This window comes from Falco peregrinus, chromosome 7 (assembly GCF_023634155.1).
Source record: "Falco peregrinus isolate bFalPer1 chromosome 7, bFalPer1.pri, whole genome shotgun sequence".
Classification (NCBI taxonomy): Eukaryota; Metazoa; Chordata; class Aves; order Falconiformes; family Falconidae; genus Falco; species Falco peregrinus.
Genome location: NC_073727.1, coordinates 52123890 through 52151356, shown reverse-complemented (window position 1 = coordinate 52151356; position 27467 = coordinate 52123890). Strand labels below are relative to the sequence as shown.

The following is a 27467-nucleotide window of genomic DNA, read 5'->3' as shown; positions in this document are numbered from 1 at the left end:
ATTATTGGAAGGAAATTCCAGTATTTTTAAGGGTTTGTATTGCAGTTCAGTGCTTTGAAAACCGAGGAAGTTCTGAAAAATGCTGTTGTATAGGGACTGCATTTTTATTTTGCCATTTTTAGCAGCTTAGTAGAAAAACGAAGCTGAAGTAGCAATCTTAGCTATCAGCATTACGTTGCATGGTTTTGAAACAAGGAGTAGATGAAACCTTCCACATATTTTAAATTTTGAGATTTGTAGAATAGAAAAGAAGCTTTTAAAAATGTTTTATTTTTAAACCCAGTCTACTCATGGCAATTTTAGTCAATGTTTTGGTGTTTAGTTGTGTAGTTATTCCACTGGCCTGACGCAGTAGCTGTTGGATGGGGGGTGGGGAAGATTTCCTGATTCCTGCAGACTGCTTTTGGCATAAGAACAACTCTGATTATAAAATATCTCATGAGTTTCTGTGACCAAACAGTGAACCTGTGAACTTTTTTCTGCATGCTAGATTCCAGTGTTTATGAAATATATGTAACTGGGGACCGAACCTCCTCTTCACATGATGTAGAATTGGGAACATCCTTGGAAATACTGAGTTTCTTCTGCTTACTTATTGTGCAGATGTGTGTTGGCTGATCCCATCCATCCTAGCTACAGAAATGGTTTTCTGGGCAGAGGGATTTCAGAAAGAAAACCAGATATTGAACTGTTTGATGAAGAAAACTTAAGCTGAATTTTTTACTTTGTGCTGTTTTACCCACAAAAGAAACACAAGTAGAGGAGTGTGAGTTTGAGCACTAAGTGCGTATGTATTCATGCATATCTAGGCTAAAGAGATATTTCTTTGACAGTACTAGTGAAAACAGTGTGCATTGGAATAGAGGAGTGTTAGTATGAGCACTAAGTGTGTATGTATTCATGTACATCTAGGCTAAAGAGATATTTCTTTGAGAGTACTAGTGAAAACAGTGTGCATTGGAAACATGTTATTCTTTTCAGTTGGCAAAAATGACCCCATTCCTACGTGAACTATAGCCAGGATTTTGTTCTACGTGCTGCTAAGTTTCCCGTGATCACTGTGTGCTCTTTTGTACCTCAGATTCTGAAGTTTAAACAGAAATACTTAATGTTCCTGATATGATCATAGCAAAATTAGCTGTTGTTCATTTTGCCTAATGACTTTCCATTCCATGTTTACTTGAACGGCCCTTCCAGTGAAGCTGCCTTTGGCAAGTACCTTTGCTTTGTAAACTCCGGTGATGCCAACAGCAATTCACTTTGCAGAAGTTTACCATATAAACACCAGAAAATTATTACCTAGCAAGTGACTAGCTCATTTATAGTACTTTATTCTTGGAAACAGGAGTAATACTTTAATCCTCTCCTTTCCCCTTTTTGGACTTCAGCTTTTGGCAGCTGCCTTGGCACCAGCTAGCACCCAGCACAGTATGTCACTGACAGTTACAGAATTAGCAAGTGTGTTTTCAGTAAACAGTTGCAGTAATTGCATGTATCTTCACTATGCAACTGGTAATAAAAGTTTGAGCTTTTTATGACACATTGGCAAAACAATCTCATTCTTTGTAGTATTTCCTTATTAAAGATGGAATTTAAATGTTTTTGCACAGTCCCAGAACTGAAGACTGTGACAAAATAATCAAAAAGTTAGGGGAACTAGAGCAAAACATATGTATTTCGCCTTTAGAAGTGATGCAAATGGCATTGCACCCATTGTCACAAGATGATGCTTGTATAAGCTGATTTCTTTATAAAGAAAATCTTGTGGATACGGTGGTAGTGATAAGCAACAGTGGTAGGAAAATGAGGAAGTTTATTTTTAATTTTGTACATGATGTCTTTAGAGTTCTTGCAAGTCAAGTATTAGGAAGGAATGTGATTTTATAAAAAGCTTTTTAAAGAGAGGAGCAGTATCCAGCCTTGTCAAGTTAAAATGAAGCTCGTTATGCTGTTTTATTATATAATCTGGAGAGGTGATATAATTGAGATATTCATGCAGTTTTATGAGCCTTACAGTTAATAACAGCTTATGTGGTTACTTCTATATGATCATAATGTTCTTTTCTTGTAAGCCAAGGCTTTGCTTTTTATTAAGTATTTTTCCTATTACTAGTGAAGCAGTTTATTTCAGTGTTACCATTTGACAAGAGGGAAGGAGCTGATGGAAAGATTAGAATTGGATGTCAGTGGATGGGGGCTATTTGGCAGGAAGCTTCTTCTAGGGAAGGTGTTCACCATCTCTCCAAGGCTTGGAAATCAGCTACATAAACAGATTGGGAAAGACATGCCTTCAAAATTAGTGAACCTTTGCTATGCAGAGTGAAAGAGATGGTTTTCATCTTTTGACATCATAGGGCCCATCCTGCCAAATGTCATCACATATTTTCCCTTCTTTGCTTTTGTCATGAACAATGCTTGATGTGTGAACAAACAATTCATAAATACCTGTGTACCGTGCTGCAATGCTAAACTTTATTTACTGAGCAAGTTCTAACCCATGTCCTCTCCAGTCAAAACAAGAAGAACAGACGTCAGACAAATGCTTGTGGAAGCAGTTTTCTCTGAGGCTATGTACAAGCATTAAAATTAATCACCTCAGCTAAGTCTGCTCTTTATAGCTTCTCGCTTTCCAGTGTCCAAATTTAAATAAAACTGGTTACTCCAGCCAACCCCAGTTACCTTTTCTGATTATTTGGAGCAGAGATACCTTTTTTCTGAGTTTCCTCTCCAAGCTCACTGCTCCTCTGAAAGCCAGCTCTGCACTGTAAGCTTGCTTGCCACATTCCCTCTACTTTTTCTGTCTAAGCATTTGACACCCTTCAGCTCAGCATTTCCACCTTGTGAAGCAAGCAAACAGTTCTATTCCTTTTCTCTAGGTTTGGGGTTTGTTTTGGGTTTTTGTTGGGTTTTTTTTGATTGGTTTTGTTTTGTTTGTTTTTTTGTGGATCTTTTTTTTGCTTTTTCTGGAATGAAGTCCAGATCCATACTTTTGGTTCTTCATATGTGCAGTTTAGATGTGCTTCACTGTTATTAGGACACAGTTGCCTCTTCGTTATCTGTGCTCAAAAATGAGAGACAACAGTTTCTATGCAAGATGCGAACTAGCCATCATTGCAGCTAAACAATACAGATATTGCAGCCTGTGGAAGTGCCAGGCCTAGAGAAGGTAGCAGTACCTACATACATATCAAACATGTACAGAGCCCAAGTTATGTACACATGAAAGTGAAAAGTGACCCAAATAAAAGTTGGTGTCCTTTTCCCAATTTTATTATTGGTTTAACTAAATACTTCGGCTTTTTTTCTACCAGCATTTCTCTTTTTATACCCATTGGTCATCAGAAATGCAGTAACATTACTATAACTAAAATACAACAGTTTCTTGCATTTAAAGGAGTAGGTGACTTTCAGGTGAAACAGGTCTGGCTTTTTTGGTTTCTAAATGGGATGTCTGAATACTCATTATGGTAAAGTGTAGTGACACATGGAATGCACGTTCTAGGTACTTTTAAACATGACATCTCTTCAAAGGCTCCTTTTGCCTGCAAGAGGCTGGATTTGATCGCCAATATGTTCCTCTCTAGTTATGCATTACTTTGCAGGGGGGAGGGAAAAAAACCCGAAGAGAGAGGACAGAATATTTTTCAGTTTAAAAACCTGCTTATTATGTGGGCAAATAAAGTTATGGTGCAAAAAATCTTAAAGGAAATATACTATTTCTTTAAAAGAGATACAGTAATTGAGTATTGATGATCCTTCCAGAAAATAAATTATAGAGGCAACCAGAAAATTATATAGAGTGAGTCTTGTAAATCAGGGTGGTAACTGGTGATCTGGGTTTTTCATAATGCTCTATTTCAACAAAAGGCATCAAACAATTTTGTTTGTTTATTTTTGTGACTGCAATGCTTGTTTTTAAGTAGTACAAAAGTGTTGCTGTTGGAACTTATTTCTTTATAAAGCAGGTATCAATGGCATTGAATATATATAACATCCCTAAGTAAGACCAGTCATTTTATACCTCTGGTCTAGTATGAGCATACCTAGCATGAAATAGTTTAGATTGACATCTCAATCAAATGACAAGCAAATGTTCAGACCATTAAGACTGCAAACAAATGCAGTCTTTTTTTTATTTGACCTTTTTTTAGCTCATCTTTGAATTTGTTCCTGATGATTCTTGTTGCCAACTGTAGTTTTAAGGGAAAGAAAACTTGTGTTGGCTGGAAGTTTATCGGGAGATTTGGGTCATTTTGGGTTTAGCAGCTTGCTGATGTTCTGTAGTATACTTCGTAGAGAAGAAAACAGAAGACTGAAGAAGTCTGGGTGCAGGTTGTCTTCACATTTCTGATCTCATGATTGTATTTGCTTGTGGTGAAATCCAGTCCCTGTCAAAAAGACGTTGTTTTGTATAAAGTGCTGCACAGAGTCACTTGGATTCATTACATGCAAGTCTTGATGCTGTCAACAGATTAATTTAGGTGGTTTGATAAAGCATTAGCTGGTTATCTGAAATACTACTTGATGTAACAAAAGAGAGAATAGGTATTTTTAACTCCTGTGTCTATATGCAATCTCTGTGGCCTATGTACATCCTTTGTTCTTAGTGATTTAGCACCCTTCAAAAACTGAGGCTCCTTACAAGAGCCGCTGTTTGTCTGAATGTATCCTAATCCTTGTCCAGGAATTGCTTCTTACCTGAACTGCTGGGTTAGCCTTTTTTTTTTTTTTTTTTAAGAATGTCATTGTCATTTTGATCTTACGAAGCTTTTTTGTCCTTAGGTTTTTGAGGCTGTTTTTTTTGGTGGTGGTTGTTGTTTTGTTTTTTTGGTTTGGTTTTTTTTTTGCCTGCTTACATGTCTCATTTCATTTATGGCCTCAGTTTCAAGTGTGCTGGGACAGAATAGCCTACACTTCCCCATGGTGTGGCCCCTCTGACACCTCTAGAGTGCCTTGCAAATGGATGGGGTGGCACTGGACACATGTATAACATTAGCTCGCTCGGCACTGCTGATGTCCACATTGCCGGCTCTGTCCAGCCAGCCTGCACAGTGGTGAGGCTGTGCCCCTCACCTCCCAGCTCCTCCTGCACAGCAGATGGAGTGGGGGAAGGCTGGGATGGCACCAGGGGCTGGACCTGGACCACTGATTATGAAGATCCCTACTGCTTTCCAAGGGCCTTGCTACATCTCCATTGGATAATACTTGAAAGGGTGGGTAAAAAGCCTTGAAAATGTTTAAGAAAATGCTTAATAAAGAGTTGGTCTTTGTGTTCCCAAAAGCCTGTTTGCAAGGCATACTAATATAACAGGTCAGTACCTTCTTTCTTTCCCTGGGCAAAACATTTGTGCTGTCCTTCCCCACTGAGCCTGTAATGAAACAGGAGTTCTCAGCCACCTCCAGAAGGTGGTACTATGCTGGCTCTTATAGCCCCGTGGCTGGCTAGTGGCCTCCAGTGCCAGCTGACAAAGAGCTCTGCCTTATGGTTCCCTCTGACATCCTCTGACACCAGCCCAAGATGCCTAGATTACAGACGAAAAATAAGCAACATCAAGAGGAATCTCTCTGGATGTGGATGTTTCCCCCATGTTTTGTGGTTTTCACAGTTAGGTTTTAGGTTTTTTTCCCCTCTCCTCATCTAATGAAGTTCTGCATCCCCAAAGTACATTTGGCCATCCTTCTCCACGTTATGTGGAATTTGGGCTGTTTGTTTATTCTAACTCCTCCTAGCCTGCAACAATGTCATGCACTATGAGGGCTGTGGAAGGACATGTTTCTGTTGTAGAACCAGGCAATTGTTGCTGTGGAGAAAGAGCTCTGTAGTAGGGAGTAAGTATTGCATAGGAACTTGCTTTTCTCATTGCTATTCAGAAGACATTTTAAGAATTTACAGAGAAAACAGATCAACTTCTGGATTATGTTGGCACTTATCGACCCTGTACTGTATTAATGAAGGCTTTTTGCTGCAGCAGAAGGGCTTTTTTTTTTCTGCAGGAGTATAAACTGCCCCTGGCCCAGCTACCTTATAAGCATGAAAGTGTGGAAGTTAACCTTCATTTCAGTTTGTCATTCATTAAGTTTACTTTGGATTAAAATGTATCCTTGAATATTTTTTTTTTTGGTGCTTTAATCATTCAGACTGAATGCTTAAAGTTCCCTTGAATATTTTTTTGTGTGTGTCTTAATTGTTCAGAATGAATGCTTAAAATTAATCTCACTCTATGGATATTTCAGTATCTCCATTCATGGAATAAAATTTTTATGATTCTCAGCCTCTCTGTTTAGAGCTAAGGCACAGCGTTATTCTTAAATCACTTGTCATGAGTTGCTGTCTTCTGTTGCACCACAATATTCTAAAGACAAATAACCATAGAAATATTTTCATATAAATCCTGCAAAAAAGTTATTTCATATTTATAAATTTGAATATGAATATTTATAACAGGATTTCCCTTAATTGTTGTATCTTTTTCGTAGCATTATATATATGCAGCGACTAGAAATATGATGCCAGTATGATAGTAGTATGATAGTGCTAAACCAGCTTGTAGTCCACTTGAATTATTTTAATGTAATGTCACTGAAATTCAGAATTTTACAGTAAATAGGTCAAAATACTTGTAGACACTGAATCTTTAATAGAAGGAGATCAACAACGGGAAGAATGAATTAAGTAAAAGTACTTGAGTATTAATGATGTTTAAATTGCAAACAAAACTATTATAAACAAATGAAGAAACAGTACTTATGCTATATATGGTGACAAATAAGTATTTTTTTCCACCAAGCATGTTGAATTTTTTTTATGAATTACTTCCCTCAAGTTAAGTTTTACTTAAATACCCAAATATGTGCAGGTCTGTGATAGCAACTGCATTGGATAGTGCTTGTACCAGGGTTTGTTGGTGATTTATTCAGTGTTTAAATACATGGTTTCATAAAGAATATTGTGGCTTTTCAAGCAAACGTAATTGTGGTTATTCAATCTAAAATGCCTAGAACCAAATAAATGAACCTCTTTCACTCCACCATAATAAAACTAAAAAAACGTTCTACAGCATGACATTGCTGGTGGTTGATCTAAGTCATAGAATTACTTAATTGTGAATCTGGACAAATTCTATTCATCTGGCCAGCGGTGGATCCCCAGATTGTTGATAATACAAATCTGCCATATTACAATTGTATGTATTACGCAGCTGCCATCTTTTTAGTAACATGGATGCATGCAATGATTTGCCCTGCTTACAAAATGTTTGCAAGCATATGTTGCAGAGGTGAGGATAAAGGGCACAGAGCTTATTATGTAATTACTATGCACGCAGAACTGCTGCTTGATTACAGGGGAAGTTATTATTCTGCCACGGCTGTTATGCCAGTGGGCTCATTTTGATGATGCATTCACTTAATGTATTAGCTTTAACCTTTGAAGATTTGATTTAAGTCCTGACTGTGCATCACAGGCCAAGACATATATATTCATTTCCATGTTCTGAGAAGGCATTTTTCCACATGATAAAGGCTTTATGCATGTATGCTTGATTAGCTGTTGTTGCTTTAGGATATGTGGCTACACATACTTTTGCAGATATGGGTTAACACATATGAATAATATAGACTCATTCAGCATTTTCCTGTTATATGGCTACTTATGGCTGTATTCTAAGTATAAAAATTCCGCTTTCATGAAACGATGTTATTGTTTTCTCCCTTTAAAGAATGATACAGTAGTAAATTTGGGCAGTCAATGGAAGCTTGCCAGCTGCCATACGGTGCTAATAACAGTAATGGTATGCTGTATTGTAAACACAAGACTTCAAGCAATTTATGCATGTATGCAGTTTGACCTTACGTTGCTGTCCAGATTTATAATCACCACATGAATTTATAGAAAGAATTATGAAGCGTTGAGTTTGTTATACATTGAGAAAATTTCAGGCACACCCTAGGTCTCAAATGTTCTAAGTCGTCCATCTGGAGCAAGAGATTAATACACCACCATGTGTTAAGAAAGGGTCATGACAAAGGTTGTATATTTTTAGGAGCCATTTTAAAGTCAAGATTAAGATCTGCTTAATTTAATGAAATTGGGGATTGATATTATCCAGCAAGCACTTGGGTTTTCTGTTGGTAGAGTTTGGGTTTTTTTGAGATGAAGGCAGAAAATGTGTCCTAAATATATGGCTGTATGCTCTGTATTCATGACATAGTGTGTTGTACAAGGAGTGCAACAACACTAATACAAGTATTAGTGGGAATAAAAGTTACATCATGGAATATATTGTGTAAGTTATGTGCTTAATCCATCAGTAAGTGTCAGAGGTTTTACCAAGTTACAGAGAAGATCTAGAGAGATGTGGAGCAGAATTACATATATCCACATAAACGTGAGAGTGGTGGTAGACTGTTGTACTCTGAACTTTAGTGGCATTTTCTATAGTACTGTTTACATTTGTCCAGTCTATATTACATTTTACTGTAAAATATGAATGAGTAGGAGAGTCAGTCTTAGTCTTTCAAGCAACACTAATTTGTCTAAATATCACCAGCTTCATTTTTAGTTTAAGCAACATAATTTACTGCGTCACTGAATTCAGTAAGTAATTGACCATATTACTTTCTTCAGTTACCACATTACCAGTTTTGGGCAGGGTAATGAATCTTTACTTACTGCCAAGTATTGCTTTCTGTGAAAGTATTGTTCTTGATGCTGTCGTGCTACACATGCACACTTACTGCCAGAGTTATCAGCCCTTCAGGACTTGGTTTTAGGACTCAGGAACCAGATAACCAAATGCAGCTGGGCCCCTGAAGGGAGGCTGCATCTCCTTTCCTAGGAAGTTTTAGCTACGTCCTGCTGTTTCATCATACCAGCAGCCAGCACCCCATTGCTCGCATCTAAATATCCAAACTGATTTATAATGTCTTTCTGGCTTTGTCTGCTGTCTTCAGTTGAAGCAAGTTCCTGTTAGGCCACAGCAGCTAGCATGATTTTGACTCACGCGATTTCTGTTCTTCAGTCTGTTGGTGATAACTGCTGCTGTATTTGGAAGGCTGAGTGCCTTGAGCTACACCTCAAAGCTCTGGTGATTGGCACAGTTTTGTCTTTTGGTTCATGAAGTTGAGGTGGGAGATGCTGGCAAAGGCAGCGAGTTGCCTCCTTTTGTGGTGGAGTAGGAGCTGAAAAGGAGGGATTGAAGATTACTTACCTTATAATTGTCACATCTCTCAATTCCTTCTTGAGGCACTGTCGTGTGACCTTGGACAAGTTTAGGTGATTATTAATTGCATAGTGGCGTACTCAGGACACTTTGAACAACTATCTAATGGATCATAGAGTGGAGCGCTGTGCCTTTTGCTTGGCAGTGACTCAGTTCTTCAGGCAGCTGGATTAGGACAGTCACGATTGATGTGGTATAAAAATCTCAATTTACTATTTGTAGTGAATTTACATGTATAAAATCTGCAAAATAAATCAGAGTTATTCTAAAAATGTTCTCCTCATCTTTGCTTCCGTAGTACCAGGATACGAATATGCAAGGTGTAGTGTACGAATTGAACAGCTACATAGAACAACGCCTGGATACAGGAGGAGATAACCAACTACTTCTGTATGAACTGAGCAGCATCATTAAAATAGGTAAGAAAGAGAGTAGATGTCTCTGAGTTGTTACTTACACAGCACATTTCTTATGTGGTTTAATTAATAAAGACAGGTATTGAGGGATAACAGTGTTTTCTTTGGATGTTGTCTCAGTATGAAATTACTTTGCCTTCTGTCCCTCAGCGAATCCCTGACTGCACTTGAGTGTATTTCATTTTTGAGTATCCAGTTGCAAAATCAGAGTCCCCTATTAAATGAGCCAAAGAATAGACTATTCTGGTCATGATGGTGTTGCAATGTCAACACTGAAAGTAAAAAAAAAAAAAAAAACACAAACCAAAAAAACAAACAAACAAAAAAACCTATCAGTAGTATCACTGCATACTTGAACTCCTTTTGAAAGAAAACTGAGATGCTACTGAAAGGGCAGAACTTTTGTGTGATCTCAAATTAAATTTAGTTGTTTAGATAGGAAAAAATGGTTATAATGTAAGTACCTTTTGTGGTAAGAAAACACTATACATGATCAAAAATTTAAAAATAAAAACAACAACAAAAAAAATCCTACTAACAGTAAAGTGTAATTTGGCATCTTTATAACCAGGGTGGATGTACTCAGACTTCAATAGGAAGTATCAGTAGCTTTGTCCAGTATAGATTTCAGTCAGCTCTTTGGAAAGGTTTTACAATCCCTGCTACTTCATCATTTTTTAATGATGACTAATAGTTCTGGTTTATATACACGTTTTTTTAAAAGGATCACTTCTGTTTACTGATTTTGTTTAAGTGTTTATTTGGATATCAGTGTCCAGCTCACAGCAAATCAGACTGTATTTTGTTAATACACAGCAAGTGAGAAACTATAGGAGGCAGGGTCTGTTAATCTTTTACAGTTATTTGTTTTCTTTTGTAAAGCAGATGAGATTATATGTTTAAAATTTCCTTTACAGTGCTCGTTTGCCTCATAACTCAATATGCTTACGTACTTACGTAAAGCTGAAGGATTTAAAATCTGAATGCAAATGCCATGAACTCTCCTTGGTGTTACACAGTTGACAATAAGCAAATAACTACACAGTGCAATTTTTTTCGTTTTGCTGAAGAAATGCACAAAGTCAATTGATTTGTTTGCACACAAGTATATTCACTCCCCTGAAATGTACTCAATGAATTATTGTTTTCATTCATAGAAAAAATGGGTATCAGATATGTACATTTACTGGTTAGAATGTTTATTAACTGTTAGGAAGACAGACAGACTTACAGTATTAATGTCTGTTGTGTAAAGTGAAGTAAAAAACGTTGCCTGCTGTATCCTCTTCTGATTTTGAGAGTTTTTATTTTAGCAATAAGTTGTGATGGTTGGTTGGCTTCAAACTTTTGGGAGTTTAAGGAATTTGACTTTACCCTGTTTCATACAGCAATCTGAATCTGACAGAAATCTGACAAGTATAAACTTTCTGGGTAGCGTCAGTGTTTTTAATATGGAGCAGGTGCAGAAAACAGGAAGTTTGTTTTGAAACATTTTTATGGCAATATTTACAACACTTTATTTTTGCTATTTTTCATCATTTTCTATCAAGGCAGGGACAAACATAGCTCACCATCTACGAATGGTATTTATTTTACTCAGAATTTATGATGTTATCTGGCTGATTATATTGTAAATACACATCCTTATGTTATTTCTATACTGTCATATGAATTAATTTGAATTTACAGACATTAGGCCTCAGAATAAGATGTATAAAGAGATGGTTTCTAATTTTCTAGAATCCTAGAATGTGGTAAATGACAATGGAGAAAACAAGAAATACCTCCTATCTCTAGCTTTGTAGAGTCTGGGAAGTGTCAAGGGACACAGCAGTAGACCTTCACTTTTAGAACTTTTGATGTTTGTCCTAAGTGGAAGTGAATCTGTGGTTTCACCCCAAAGATCTTGTGTCAGTTCAATTTCCCCCTGTGAGTACAATTATTTCTTTTTTTTTTTTTTTTTTTTTTATTGCTTTGGCAGCTACAAAAGCTGATGGATTTGCACTATATTTCCTGGGAGAATGCAATAATGTAAGTATACTGGATTAAGATGCTGATTTTCTGTACAGTTACATGTGCATTTTCCAGTTTGACAATGACATTTTGATTTTACTTTGCATGTCATTTAGCAGGAAATATTGCCTGAGTGCTGCATATTACCTTTATGTTATCTTTATTTCTGCAAAATAAAAGTTTGTTGAACATAGTGGTAATGAAAAAATGGTTCCTGCATTTAGATCCTTGGCCTTTTAATTTATTATTTATTTTTTTTTTCAAGATTTGGCAGTATTGCTGTTGTTTCTCTGACTGTAGCAACTTAACTTGTGATTTAGCCTCATTATTAATTGTCTTTATCAAACAGAAAACAACTTGAATTTACTCTCTGCATAGCCTATATTTTTCACCTAGTTATCCCTGTGATTATTTAAAAAAAATATTATCAGGTCTTCTTTTAACTGTCACCTGCAAATTAATAGTGAGCTAATGTAAATTTCAGATGTAGATTTTAATTAGCATAAAATAAATTTTACATTTAAAATTTATGAATGGAAGTAGCTTGTGATGTAATAATTGGAATAACAGTGAGTCCAATATTTGCTGTTCTGTTATTTGTCATTTAGAACACATTACATTTTTGTCCCAAATAATTTGTATAATTACCATTATACAAGGTTTTGTAGTTAATTCAAATGGCTACCAAGAAGGAAATGCAGTTTATACTGCAGTCAGTTCCATCAACTTAAAAATCACAATTTGTCAGAAATGTTATGTCTTTCATTGGTTTAAGAAACAAGTTAAATTCTTCTTACTGAAAAATGACTAGAGAGGAAAATATTTTTCTCTTTGTTTTTGTTTCCTTATGTACACAGCCAGTTTTAATAGTTTATTTTTGTATAGTCCATTTGCCAATTTCCTTTGCTCTTTGTGAAACAACTGAATTCAGAAAAGGGAAAGAATTACATTTTTTAAATAATTGAAACAGAAATTAAGTTGTACAAACCTACAGGTGACTTGAGCCTTGCCTGAGAATATTTTTTACTCACTCAAAAGGATAGTGTCTCATTTGAAAGATGTGGAAGAAGACCCGTATAAAAGTTTCCTAAAAGGAATGGAAATGGATTTTGCTTTTTTTGTCATTTAATAATTATTTCATATAGTAAAGATAACCCATTTTTATTATTCAGAAATTGGGTCTGCTCTGAATGCATTATGTAGAAGTATGTAAATAGCATATATTTTTTAATAACCCTTTCACTGAGGGATGTAATTTATGTAATGTGTTGTTCATCCTTCATGAATACAATCATTGGTTCTCATTAGTAGATGACAGCATCCACTGTCATGGGTGGGGGGTGATGCACATGGTCGTTGAAGAGCTTCCTCCTGCTGCCAAAGGCAGAAGCTTGCAGGAGGTGCAGCCATCCGTTCTGAATGCACAGTGCTGGCCAGCTACAGTGGCAGTAACTGCATGCCAGCTGAGCATGTTCATCGCTAAATGCCTTCTAAAAGATTACAGTAAAATTAACGTTACAGCTGAAGACCTAGAGAATTCCTGTGATGGTGAGGTTACTCCTATTAGTATGGCATAATACGGGGTTCCTCCCAGTCTTCTGATGCCTTGAGGGCATGGGCACTTTATGACCTTCTGGGATTTTTTTTTTTTGTTTTTGTTTCCTTTTTAGTTTTTTTGTTCTTTTCTTGTTTTTTTTTTTTTTTTTTTTTTTTTTTAAACAGCCTATTAGGCAATTTAATCTATTTGCTTCTCAGTATAACTCTTTCCTGAAAAAAGTTCCAACCACTAAAAACACACATTGACTTTATTAACCACTACTATGTAGCTGCATCTCCCAAAATGGAATGTTCTTCATGTAGTTATTATAGGGACTGACCCCAAGTCCTTTGAAGTTGGTGCAACATTTTCCATTCACATTAGTGGGCTTTGGGCCAGACTCATGTTTGTAGTCATGTAACTGAATGGTAATGCATTAGCCTACTTTTTCTAAGAAATTATTACTGAAAATTAATTTAAATATCTTGGTCTTCTGAATATTTAAGTTAAAGGATGTGTCCAAGTGAGATTAACCATTGTCCAGCAAATACCAGCCATTTATTTTTATTTGTGTTTATTAAATATCATTTTAAAATAGGAACAAATGATTCTTTATAGCATAATTGGCAGAAAGGAACTAATGCTTTATGGTGAAGTTTCAAAAATTATAAACCCCCATGTCATTAGCCTGGACAAGATAACTGCCAAACAGCTGTGGCCACATGTTGAAGAATGCCTTCTGGTTTTTAGTGGCTTAAAGTTTTTGGTGCTTGGTTTGTGACTTCAGTATCACAAATACAGCAAGATTATTCTTTCTTATCCTTTTTTTTTTTTTTTTTTTTTCCCCATCATTTGGCTTTTTGTTTCTTAGCTTAAGAAATATACATAAAACTGCTTGTATTTATCTGGTAAGCATCCTTGTGTTTCAGAACTAGACCTGAGGTAATAGTTATTTCCACCATGCTTTCAGAGAAATACTTTGTGCCTGAATACAGCTTTTCTGGAGTATGTGTCTTTTTGAGAATTAGGTGCTGGAGGGGATTGTGTAAAAATGGAAGAATCCTTTTAATAAGTAGATACCTACTTTCTCCTAAATGGTTTCGTAATGTTTAGTAATGTGAGTTCTGACTGTATTCTATAAGGGAACTTGGGATCAAAACTGAAGCAAAAGCATTAACTCAGTTTCAGCTCCTGCTGTAAGTATGTGTTGTGCCTGCTTAAAGAAATCAGAATTTGAGAATCTTGACATGAGTTAATCTCAGTTAAAGAACATTTTTGCAATATGAGATTTCCATAACTACCTTTAGCCTTAATTAAAAAGTAAGTTTCTAATTAGGATAGAAGATACCTTCCTTTTACAGAAATTATAGGTATTTGTGAAATGAAAAGCAGCAGATGATTACTCCATACTGTGAGCTGTTATTTTTTAATACTGAGAGAATTGCCTTATCATTGCTTTTTTTTTTTTTTTTCCCATGGGATACTAAGAATTCATTTTAAATCTTTCTTTTTTAAATATAGATGGCACTTCCCTTACATGAAAATTATATTAGAACTTGAAGAAAATTTGTTTAATGTGAAGAAAAACTAGATTAGCTTGTCCTTTTCTTTTTACAAAACATAGATGAAACACTGGCATTTAAAGGAGAACCTTGTTTTAGAAAAAATTTCTTTGGAGTATAACAGCACAAATGTGCGTTTGTTAAAATACCTGTCTATATATAAAGTTTCTTTATGGCCTTATTTTTTTTCTCTCTGTTGAAATTTACTGAACTATAACTTGACTTGTATTAGATTTGGATAACAGCATAAGGAAAAGGTAACTTCTGGATGACAGGTGAGATCAAATGCCTTCAGGATCTTTACTTGGGTGAATTTGCTTGAAATGGAAGATCCACACCAATTGCAGGTTACAGTGCATTTCTGTATTACTCAAAATTGGTGCTAGAATGAGTGTGGCCATTTCAGTTGTTTTAGCAACCTTCTGGTTGTTCAGATTGCCTGGGGGCACTAGCACTTGTAGCGCTTCTCTTCTGATAATATGATTCTGCTTTTCAACTGGTTGCCCCCAAAAGTACCACTCGCATGCCCAACTCCTTCCTTCCTTCCACATAAAGTTGCCCTGTGTATCAGAACCTGGTTTTGCATATGCTCTATTTAGAATCACAGAATCATTTAGGCTGGAAAAGATTAAGGTCATGAAGTCCACCCATTAACCCAGGACTGTCAAGTCCACCACTAAACCATGTCCCTAAGCACTGCATTTACGTGTTTATTAAACACCACCAGGGATGGTGATTCTGCCACTTCCCTGGGCAGCCTCTTCCAATGTTTGACCACCCTTTCAGTGAAAATATTTTTCCTAATATCCAATCTAAACCTCCCCTGGATAACTTGAGGCCATTTCATCTTGTCCTGTCTCCTGTTATCTGGGAAAAGAGACTGACCCCCACCTGCCAACAGGCTCCTTTCAGGTGGTTGTAGAGAGCGATAAGGTCCCCCCTGAGCCTCCTCCTCTCCAGGCTAAACATCCCCAGTTCCCTCAGCCGCCCCTCATCAGACTTGTGCTCCAGACTCTTCACCAGCTCCATCGCCCGTCTCTGGACACGCTCCAGCACCTCTACATCCCTCCTGAAGTGAGGGGCCCAAAGCTGACCGTAGAATTTGAGGTGTGGCTTCACCGATGCCCAGTACAGGGGGACAATCACTTCCCTTGTCCTGCTGGCCACACTGTTTCAGATACCAGCCAGGATGCTGTTGGCCTTCTTGGCCACCTGGGCACACTGCTGGCTCATGCTCAGCTGGCTGTCAACCAGCACCCTCAGATCCTTTCCCACCAGGCAGCTTTCCAGCTGCTCATCACCAAGCCTTTAGGGTTGTGTGGGGTTGGTGTGACCCAAGTGCAGGACCTGGCACTTGTCCTTCTTGAACCTCATACAATTGGCCTCGGCCCATCGGTCCAGCCTGTCCAGACCCCCCTGCAGAGCCCTCCTGCCCTCAGGCAGGTCAACACTCCCCCCAGCTTGGTGTTGTCTGCAAACTTACTGAGGGTGCGCTCGATCCCCTCATCCAGATTGTCGATAAAGACATTAAAGAGGACTGGCCCCAGTACTGAGCCCTGGGGAACACCACTTGTGTATAAGGTGGAATGCAGTGCAAAATACTCAGTTACTAGACAAAATGTAACTTCCTATTCAGGGTCAAGTGATCTGAACATACCTGTGCCCATACTGCCCCTGGTTCTTGAACTTTCTCCATATCTAGAAAATCATCTTTGTCCATGGGTTCATGCAGTTATGTAAATTAAATGATTTATTCTTGAGGTATGTAACATCCATTTTGCAAACACTATATGTCAGACATCAGAAACACTTCTAAATCAAACAGGAATGTTTCAAATGTCTCCAGCAAAGGACTTGACTTTATTTCAGTTTTGTGTTTTATTCCTTATGGTTATGAATATATACTTCATAATTCTTCTCTTATGACCTTAATTGAATAACTTCTTCACAGGTGACTTAAAGGATTTACTGAAATCCTCATATTGGATGGGGTGCATGTAAATCAATTGCCAAAGTTCCATGCTAGCTGGGTATGGATTTAAGCCTGTAAGCTGACATCTTTACAAGGCAATATTTCTAAAATACTGATCACAGCTACAGAGTTTCTTATTTATTATTACATTACCTGATTCTTCAGATCCACCTTGTATATAGTCCTTACTTGTGTCAGTAATTCACTTCATGATTACATTGTGATTCCTACGTAAAGATGTATGACCTCAGATTTAATAGGCATACACTTAAAGTAGCTTTTATTAGGTCTTGTGAGTGTTACTTAGTTCCTGAAACTGCAGATTGTGTTGACAGATCATCCTTACTTCAGGTAGAAGTTTCCAATAGATATGGTAAGAAATAATTACGTGACCTAACAAATTTGTGCACATATTCTGTGCCTCAAAGTGTATTTTATTAAGCTATTCTAGACTTTCTGGTCATGCAGAAATTGTTGCAGCTTGATGTGCAGTGCCATCTAGTGAATTTGTGGGGTGGGTGATTTGAATTATTAAACAAGATAAAAACATCTACTGTTTGCTAACTGCCTCAGGTTTTTGTGCCAGGCTAAGGCACATTATTTTGAATGTGTAGACAGCTTCTCTGAAATTTGAGTCTTTTAAATATGTTTCCAGGTGAAACCCTTCTAGCTACAAGTCAATTTAGAAAATTTTAGTCTCTATCCTTGAATCAATTCTAACATGTACTCTTTTTCTATATAAGGTAGAGGAAATATGTTGTTTTCTTATGTGCCAGTGAATAGTGATACTCAGCACAGAGGGAAAGATATGGAGGAGTAACGGTGTGTGAGTTTAACTTTGAGTCAATAAATTATCAAACTGAAAAAAAATGGATAAATAAATGTTGATATATTTTAGTGAAATGGACTTGTGGAATATGGTCATGATGAAAGTACTGTAGGTAGTAGAATGCAAAACTGGTTAGAAAACTACAGAGACTAGTTGTTTGTGGTTCACTGTCAGAATGGGAGGGCATTTTGCATAAATCCTCAAGGATTGATCCTGGATCTGGTTTTGCTCAGTGTATTCATTAATGCATTGGGTGAAGGAAGAATATAGGCTTATTAAACGTGCATATGACAGGATATTGGGAAGGACTGCAGATGTGTTTGTAGAGAAGGGTTAGAAGTCAAAATGATCTTGGGAAAATGGTCTGAAGAAACTGGCTGGTGATTCAGTGAGGACAAGTGCTGGTGTCTCCATAGATTGCCTCTCTCTGTGTAGGGCAGCTGATGACTTTGAGAAAGATTCTGCAGAGAATTTGAAAGTAAACTTGAATCAGCAATATCATTGCTGTAGCATAAAACCCCCCAAAAACCCACCACCACCACCAACAAAACCAAACCAAAACAAAAAAACCCCAAAACCCAAACCCAACCCACCATTGTACGTAGCAAAAGCAGAAATCTAGCCTTCATGTAAAGTAATTTTCCCATTCCTCTGTCCACTGCTAAGGTCTCAGGTGGAGTAATGTCTGGTTTAAGCACTGAACTTTTAAATAAGGATTGGAAGAGCTGAAGTGAGGCCAGGAGAGAGCAGGGAGAATGGTCAGGAAACAAAAGAAACTGGTATTGCTTGTTCTAAAGAAAAGAAAGTTGAGGGATGAAGACATGCCTGGATAAGGCAGAGAGGTAGGGAATCTCTCTTCTCCATACCTGTGTGTTGCTTTTCAAAGTTCAGGGATCCTCATTCTTGGAGGTGGTTGGGTACTGTCTGGACAAACGTATTTCAGAAAAATGTTTAGCTGACCATGCCTTAAAACAGAAGGGATGGAAGAGAGGTATGTCAGCTTAGTTTTCCGTGTCAATAAACTGGTATAACTCTTGTGGTTTTTTTTCAGTTCTGTAAATCAGCTGGAAAGTTTCCAGGAACACAGCACAGTTAGAAATTGATACCATTTAGAAGGATGAAATCATTAAAAAAACCCTCCAAAACTACTAGCTGTTTTACAGTTTATAAGTGCATCATCTTCACTTCACAAGTATGCAACATTTGTATGTACAATGTAGTTTAAAAATGCAAATCTCCTGTCATGTACACTGTCAGTTATCAAAAAAGAAATAATAAGTTTCTAGTTTGTGGTTTGTTTATTTTTCTTCTTTTATTTATTTATTTATTTATTTTAATCCCTATATGTTTCAGGTAGTAGGATGCCTGCACTTGTGTTTAAACCCAGGACATAAAATTGCAAAGAGCTGTAGACAATTAGCATGGTAGTATTGGCCTATTGCTTCAACTTAGCCACTTCAGAAATCCAGTATTTTGCCTATGGATACTTTCCAAACCAGTTCTATGTCTTTGGTTTTCTTGGTCACCCTTGCTTATTGTGCTGAGTTTTATTCCTGCAAAAAACTGTTCTTAGGACACAGCCTTTATACCTGTCTGCAAATAATTTTATCATTAGGCTGTGTGGTCTGACATATAGGTTGTTACATCCTTTACTGAGAGCAAAAATCTATTGTTACTGAACAGAAAAGGGCGTGAGCAGGAAAAAACATTAAGCTCACTTAATATCAACTTGCATAATTCCCATTTCTCTTTAATCTTTTTTTTACTAAGCATCAAGTTGTATAGCAATGCTTTAGTATTAAGGCTTTCAGTTAATGACTGTGGAATATTAAATGATTTTCCATTAAGCATTTTTAGGGCTAGTTTTGGCAGCAAAATTCACTGTGGAAGAAACTATATCAGGATCCAGTTGCCTTTACCACCAGAATGGTTTGTCAGCAGTATGCTTGTCACGTGTGTACTTTAATCCTCATTCTAATCATTAAACCTGATTATTCTTATCCAGATCTCTTTTCTGCAAAGAAATTTTAGAAAAAGCAGTTTATGATTGCATATTGGTATTTGCTCTAGTTATAGGGGGTATTATAAAAAAAAGAAGAAGCAAACAGTTTGAAATGGCAAGCCGTACATGTTTTCAGTTCAAATCCAGCCCTGGCAAATTTTATATAGTTAGTTGAATGGTTTCTAGCCAAATCTAGCCTAGTGGGTTGAGATTTGGTGTTGTGCCAGATTCCCATGGGTAATGTACCAACTGCCACTAGAAAAATAGCATCAATTACACCTGTAGTTGACCTTTCCAGCATTAGAACCAAAGCCTGAAAGCACGTGGAAACTATAGGTCCTTTCTTATCACTGTAAGAATATCTGTCAGGAGGTGCTGATGGTATTGTGTTACAAGACCTCAGCTGCTATTCCTAATATTTTCTTTTATTGGGATTTTAATCTGCTTCCTCTGTTAAGCATTAGATTTTCACTAGAAAGACCAACTGTGGGGCCAAGTTACGACAGCATGACAAGATGAGCATGAGTAATTCTTCACGTGCGTGCTCTTAGTTGTTATAAAAGAGGAATAATGAGAGTTTTTTCAGCCACCATAAAAGAAGTTCAAGATAAATTACTCAGTAATTTCAACAGACTGTGTGCATGGCACCAAGAAAAGAGCACCAAACCCCATGGTATTACGTTTTATTGGTTACATACTAATTTTGTTATGTATCTGAAAGCCAAGTTTGTGTGTTCAGCTGTGAATTGAGAATACTGTAACGTTAATATCCCTCAAGAACTGATTACAGTGTACATCATTCTGCATTCCTGTGGACTGGAAGACTTGTTAATATATTAGCATTTTCAGAAGACTTTAAAGATTACCATATCTGTACTGTAATATAGATATACCTACACCTAAAGTACCTATGAAATATGGAATGATGAATTTTCTTACATTTGTCTGTGTTTACCAGTGGTTGAACGTTTGTTATGGTTGTCATTTGTTTTGGACTTTCTATTTTATTTCAGTTTGGTTTTTTAAAGCACCTCTTGCTCTCTGTGGTCGAGATAAAGCCATTAGTGGATTCAAAGCCACACTATGTTAGCGTCAGCCACAGTAAATAGAGGTGGTGGGTTTCTTTGGTTGGAGACTTTATCATAGTGAATCAAGAGATTAAACTAGGAGGGAAGGAATAATTCTGAAGATTTGGGGCCCAGCTGGAACAATCTGTCATGACACAGAAGGCAGGAAAGGCAGCACCTTGTGTGTTCTGAGGTTCCAACAAGGTATAGGAAGTTTCTGGTGTCAGACTTCAGTGTTGCCCTGCCTAACTACATATAAAGAAAGAAGTCCATCACCACATGGAACTTGTTGGTAATAGGGTAGTTGAGCTTGATGTAGGTAAGGAGATTCTGTCTGGCGGGAAGGAGGGGAAACAGATCAAAATAGGGAACTGCAGGATGCCATGGGCTGCTCGGTGCCAGAATGCATGAACCTGAAGCCTTGTGAAGGATTTGCTTTCCAAGCCAATGTTTGCTCTTTTGGTAGTTTATCAAACCAAGTGACTCTCCCATCTTGGTTGTCTTCTCCCTTGTCGGCAATAGAGATATCTAACTCTCAGTCTACACCGGATGTTGTGTATTACTTGACTTTTGCCAGGAGACAGACAGTGACATCGCAGTGTTGGTAAAGAGCTATTCATGTTTGTTTCTGATACTGACTTACATTCTCAGTGCCAATGGTTGTAGCACCGAAAGATACTGTGAGCAGTGCGCAGGCATCGTGCTGTGTCTTCAACCTTTTCATTTTACTGCGTTGTGAGTTGTCAGTATAGTATTTGGTAAATTATGAGAGTTTGTGTTCTCATATTTCCTTTTTTGTTGACTATATAGTTTTAAATTGTGGTTGAAAATCCACTGGTTCCTAATTTTGATTACTAATCACTGTTCAGTGTCATTACCAAAAATCCTAACTGTTAGTCAGTTTTTGAAGTAAAATATTCAAACCCACTAAAGAAATGCAAGTAATTTGAAAGGGCCCAATCTATTCATTTCTTCATTTACTTGTAAAGCTGTGTACAATGTATCTGATGTCTGCATGGGAACATTTATAACTACTCTTTGAGCTGATGAAAGATCGTTTGAATGTGCATTTGCAAATTATAAGAATGCTGAAGTTATTCATGTTTAGAAGAGAGTAGGTGACTCCCAGATTGTATTATTGCTACAGTACCTTTTATTTTATAAGTATTTTCTTAAGCAAAAGGAGAAACAGGAAATGTGAGCTGGATAGGTGGTGTGAGAAACCTAGTGGGTTTGGACAGTGGTAATGAAAGAGATTCCCTTAAAGCTGTGTCTGTGGGATGCCTCAGGGATTACATCAGTAACATGCCGTAGTAGAGCAGAGCACAGCTTTTTTGTTTCTACTGCATTTTGTTCGGTTGACATTGCCATTGGTGGCTTCTAGGATTCAAAAGCTTTGCTAACAAAACCCCAACTAAACTCGAGAAATTTCCCTAACCTTAATTGGCGATAAGTGTTTAAACTCACTCGGATTTAAATTGATCATACATGGAATGTATCATCAGGCATGGAACTTTATTAGGTGTATGTATAAAGTCAATGTGGAACTGTAGAAGCTTAAGGACTAATCGAAGTTTATGTATGGTTATGAGAAAATTTTCTTTTCAATAGTGCTGCACAGTCAAGGTAAGATTGTCATGTGGCCTTGGAGATCAAGGGTTGTTGTTTGAGGTCTAGGCGGAGGTCTGTCCTTGCACAGTCACACTTTTCTACCTGTACAGAGTCAGGAGGAATAGTGGCAAATTTGGAACCTACTGGGTAGTTTGAAGAGATTTTTGATCACTGACCCCTTAGCAGTGGGGTCTGTAGTTTCCCACAAGAAGCAGAATAGGATTGCTTCAGCAAAACTCTTTTTTTATCACTGGAAGTAAGGTCCAGGAGGTTTTTGTAATATAGGGATGGTTATTCATAATAGTACTTCATGGTGGTAGCAACAGGGGTTTACCAGTCAAACTGATAACACAAGGACACAGCAAAGACTGTGCTGGCAAAAACAACAGGAAAGACTTCTGGCAGCAACACTGTGTAGTGTCAACACAGGGTTTTGGCCACTGAAGATCCAGTCAAGGCCTTTTCTGGAGGAAAATATGTATGTGTGGAAGGAGTTCTTAGTTTTCTGCTGAAAGTAGCCATTTGATTTTATCTTTTTTTCTTGAATTTTGTTTTGAGAAGCTGTTTCTGAGAAGAGAAAAATTGTGCATTGTTTTATATTTAGTTATGGGCATGACTCAGGAAATCAGTGTGGAAAAGCACATTTTATACACATAATTTAAATAACACAGTTACTTTGGTAAGCATTACACATTGCTATCTTGGCATAAAGAACCAAATATGTCTTAAGAATAAGTAAGAAGAATGGTGTGAATACATGCGTTAATCTTTGGAGAGATCAACTTTGGTCTCCAGTGTCCTGTTAATTTAATTTGACTCATTCCACTATTTAGACTGCATAATTCAGACTGTAAACATTGTGTTTAATCTCCTACATTTTGTAACACTCTGCAATATGAGCCACTTTTTCAGTATTGAACACATTATATTTTTAGTGTTCCTACTATAAAAGTACTTTTTAATAGGAAGTCTTTTTCTTCTAAGCATATAGTATAGCAGGTCAAATATTTGTGAAGATAACATATTTCACTATTTCTATGCCCTTAATATCATAACCCTTTTACTAGCTTCTTTGATTTTTTAAAAAAAATACTTTGTCAGAACACTGATTTAAATAAATAGTGGACTGTGGTTTCTTCAGTTTCATTAGAATAATGTACTTTTTTTCAGGTCTTGGGGTGCTTTTCTTGGATATGTTATGTAAAATATTCTTTTTCATACTATTTAAGTGCATGTAAAAACATGAAACTGAAGCTTATGAAGGCAAGTAACTGCGAAACTAAGTTTTCATTTAAGAGTTATAGGTATCTTTATTAGATTATAAGAAAGTAAGAATAAATGATGCTTTTTATTCTGTAAATTGAGCAGGTTGGTTCTGACAGATTCAATGTACTGATTTAATGAGTTTTCTTATATGGCTTTTTTTTGTGTGTTGCTTTCTTTTTTGTAGCGCATTCTTGTAATCCATATGGAAAATAAGCATTCTGACTTTCCCAGTGTCTTTCACTGCTAAAGGCCATGCTTTAAAGAAGCTGTAAATGGGTTTGAAGAATAAGCTTAAGTTTTGGGATCGGAATAAACAGAAAATGTCAGGTTTTTATGCACGTGTACCACAGTGCAAGACATCAAAACGGAGTAAATACCGTGAATGTTCAGCAGAGCTACCATGGAAGAAGTATCTTTCTTTCCAACTACATGAGATAAAGGAAATAAATATGCCAAAATGACTTGTCAGAGCTGAAAGACTATATGGCAGCCCTGTTTTCTCTTTCAAGGTAGTTTAATTCTTATCTGTATCACAATATTAACAAATTAATAACTGGATGGAAAACTCTCTTCCTTGACATGCTGAACTTTTTGAGACTGCATGACTTTCTGCTTAAGAAGAAGACAAATACTCAGTTACTGGTTTTGTCATAAACTTGAGTGTTTTTCTTTTGATCTCATTAAATGCCCTAACCATTGGACTACTGATTCTTCTTAGATAGACTTCACTGTACAGACTTCACACTTGCTTTGGCTATGAATTCTGTACTTTTCCTTGAACTTTTTTTTCCTCATCATGAAGTCCAACTTTCTTCTTCCAAATTGTTGTTAATCCATTACAGCTAAGGTACCTTCATTGCTGCAGGAATACCTACATATGGTGTGTTATATTGCATCTCCTTAGGTTCTGAACATTTCAGTGTGTTTTTTTTTTCAGTTATTTAGGAGGTTTTGTAATGTGCCTTGCATGTTTGCAGAACAAAGGAATGATAATTATGGGAGGGTGCATCTCATACCGTCACTTCATTTTCAACAGCTGAGAATAGATGCTGAATTTTCACATGCAAATTGTGTCTTTAATATTATGTGCTAGAAAACAGGCCCTGTTTAGTAATTTACCCTATCTCATGTGGTCCAAATCGGTAACTATCAATCTCTGAAATCTGTCTCCTTTCTTTCACACCTGAGTTTTCTCTGCCTTGTGATCCATTTGGCTGATTCTAGCTCTAAGCCATAGTGCAAAGTTTGTACTTAAATGGTAATTGGAGTAATACAAATTTTTTTATGGTAGTTTCCATCTATAAAGTGAGGACAGTGTCACTACCCGACTTACAGGAGAGTTGTAATAATGCATAGTTACAGATTGTGAGGTGCTTGGGTGCTATAGTGGTACTGACCTCATGGGTCTAGGAGAGCAAATAAGAGAACTGCCATTGATTTCATAGTGCCTAGATTTCACTTAATCTTTTTAATGAATCAGACACATAGATTTTGTTTGTTTGTTTTAGATTTTCTGGTGTGTGTTTTTCTGCAGGAAATTAAGTATGCATTTAATGGTGTAATATTTAAATATTAACAATTCCATTGCAAAGCTCCATGCTTATTGCTAAGCCTAAGCTGAAATCTTATTTGAACAAACTAGAAGCTCTTTGTTCAGTCTTTCAAGGCAATGCTGCATTCTAGCTACTGGAATCTGGAATTCCTGTGCACCTGTTTCTGTCTATTGTGCTGTTACAGAAACCGTTGTGAATGATAAACATAGGAGACAGATTAGATGTAATTAATATTAATCAACATAACCATTATTATTGCAGAAACTTGGACAAATTAACCCTCATAGCAGCCCTAATGAAAGCAAAATCTGATAGTAAAATTAATCAGTACAAAGGAGTGGCACAATATGTGGCCATTCTTACCAGGAATGTTAGTAATACATTGTGTGGTGGCACTATCATCTATCTGTGATATTATATATGTAATTAATAGTAATAAAATATAGTAATCATAATAATAATAATAATAATAATATAAAAATCTTCTAAAAATCTGTTTTCCTAGCAAGGATCTTTGCTTAAAATTATTCATCTTAATTCATATGCTTTAAGTTCCTAATTTAAAATCATATAGCTATTTAGCAGTAGAGTGAGTTACTACAAGAGCTCTCTCTGTGTACTCCTGGTCTTACAAATTTATCAGCGAAATAAATTGGATCATTGATTACAGGAAGTAAGAAAACACAATTTGTCAATAGAAGGTGAGTCTTTCAGGTCCTTTAGTTGTGCTAATATGAAGAATGTATAAGGAGGGATGGGTCAAGAAAGTTAGGACATTAAACTGAAGTCTTGGAAATACAGATTTGATCCCTGCTATTCTAACACTTTGTGTAACCTTTGCCATGTCATTTACTCTTCATGTGCCTAAATTCTCGTTGTGTTTAGAGGGTAATAGCTCTGCTATGCTGAACACGGTGTGACAGTTATAAATGCTTTAAAATTTTGAGTCCTTGGGATCCTGTAGCATTAGGAGACACATAAACTAAGGGATGTGATGAGATGAAGGTAGAAAAATGAAATAGAAAATGAAACATTTTGCTTGTAAAATGAACTGTTCCTGCCGATTTCATTGGAGACAGGTTGGGGTTTTCTTGTGTTTTTATGACTTTAAAATCTGTTGTCACCAACAGACTGCTACTTTGCAGGTTGTCTGAGGGGAAGAATAAAAAATTTGAAGTGACAGGGCATTGTTTTCCAGCACTCTACTGTTCCATAAAAGTTTTATTTTTCAAGCAAAAATGAATGAGATTTTAAATTTGAAGAGTTTTGGCATACAGAAGGGTTTGTAGGTTCGACCTTTATATGTGTGTTTAATTTTGGTTTTGTAAAATAATATTTGTAATCACATTCTTTCTGGTGGTGTTAACTTGTCTTTTTGTTATATAACAATTATCAGATGTTTCTGGATGAGTTTCATGATCTAAATGTCACCATACCTGATGTTTCAACAAATAAGAGAGTTTTAGGTAGGCAGCAAGTAAGATAATGTTTCTTCTAGTGTAGGGTATGAATGCTGTCACTTGGATTTCAGGAAATAGTGTTGGGAAAAATTTGAAATTACCCTTCCTTGGGGTGAGATAAACAAGACATTTAAAGATTATCTCTACTTTTTGAGTATTATCTATTGAAATAAATAAGTGCATCCTAGAAAAAAATATCTTTCTCTTATAAGGTAATATTTTCATCTGCGAGTCTTATGTTCAAAATAAACGCAATCCAACTGTGATATAAGCAATGAGTGGCTTCAGCAGAAGAGTTATCCACTGCCTGAAGGGTGACTTTAGACTAGGATTTACTAAGATTTCAAACCAGTTAAGTGGAGTTTATCCAACTACTGTTCATTGTCAAAAGCTGTGTTTTTCTACATTATCTACTTAATCCTTTACACTACATAGGTAGCACAGTAACTCTGCAAAAGTAACCATGCTTTCTAATTGGATTTTTTTTCTTTTTTTTTTTTCTTTTTTTTTTTCTCTCTCCTTCTGACCAGAGTCTGTGTGTATTTACACCACCAGGAGCTAAAGAAGGACAACCACGGCTCATTCCTGCAGGGCCCATTGCACATGGCACTACAGTATCTGCTTATGTAGCCAGATCCAGAAAAACGTTGTTAGTAGAAGATATTTTGGGGGTAAAAAGCTTTCCTTTTTTAATGAGATGATTACAGCATGTTCCTAGAATGACTGTTTTGATTCTGAAATGTTTATTGAGATGGATCTGTAATGATAGAATTTACATCTGTCTTGCTACCAAGAGAATAAATTTGAATTTGGATTAGCTTGATGGAATCATTTCAGAACATCTCTTTTATTCTTAACTTTAAAGATCTTTTTTTTCTTTTAACATTTTTTTCATTGTCAGATAAGGGAAGTAATGGTACCATAGTCACTTAGAGATTAAAAAAAAAATAAAAAATCA

The 27467-nt window shown here is 36.6% G+C and overlaps 1 protein-coding gene across 1 annotated transcript in view; it reads left to right on the top strand.

Annotated features, from left to right (window-relative positions):
• The window catches only part of PDE10A (phosphodiesterase 10A), a 194356-nt gene that overhangs the window by 117128 nt on the left and 49761 nt on the right, over positions 1-27467 (top strand). The window contains exons 4-6 of the mRNA XM_005230878.4: positions 9520-9640; positions 11619-11668; positions 27040-27180. Coding sequence (XP_005230935.3) covers positions 9520-9640; positions 11619-11668; positions 27040-27180 — 312 coding nt within the window. The remainder of the gene's footprint in view (positions 1-9519; positions 9641-11618; positions 11669-27039; positions 27181-27467) is intronic.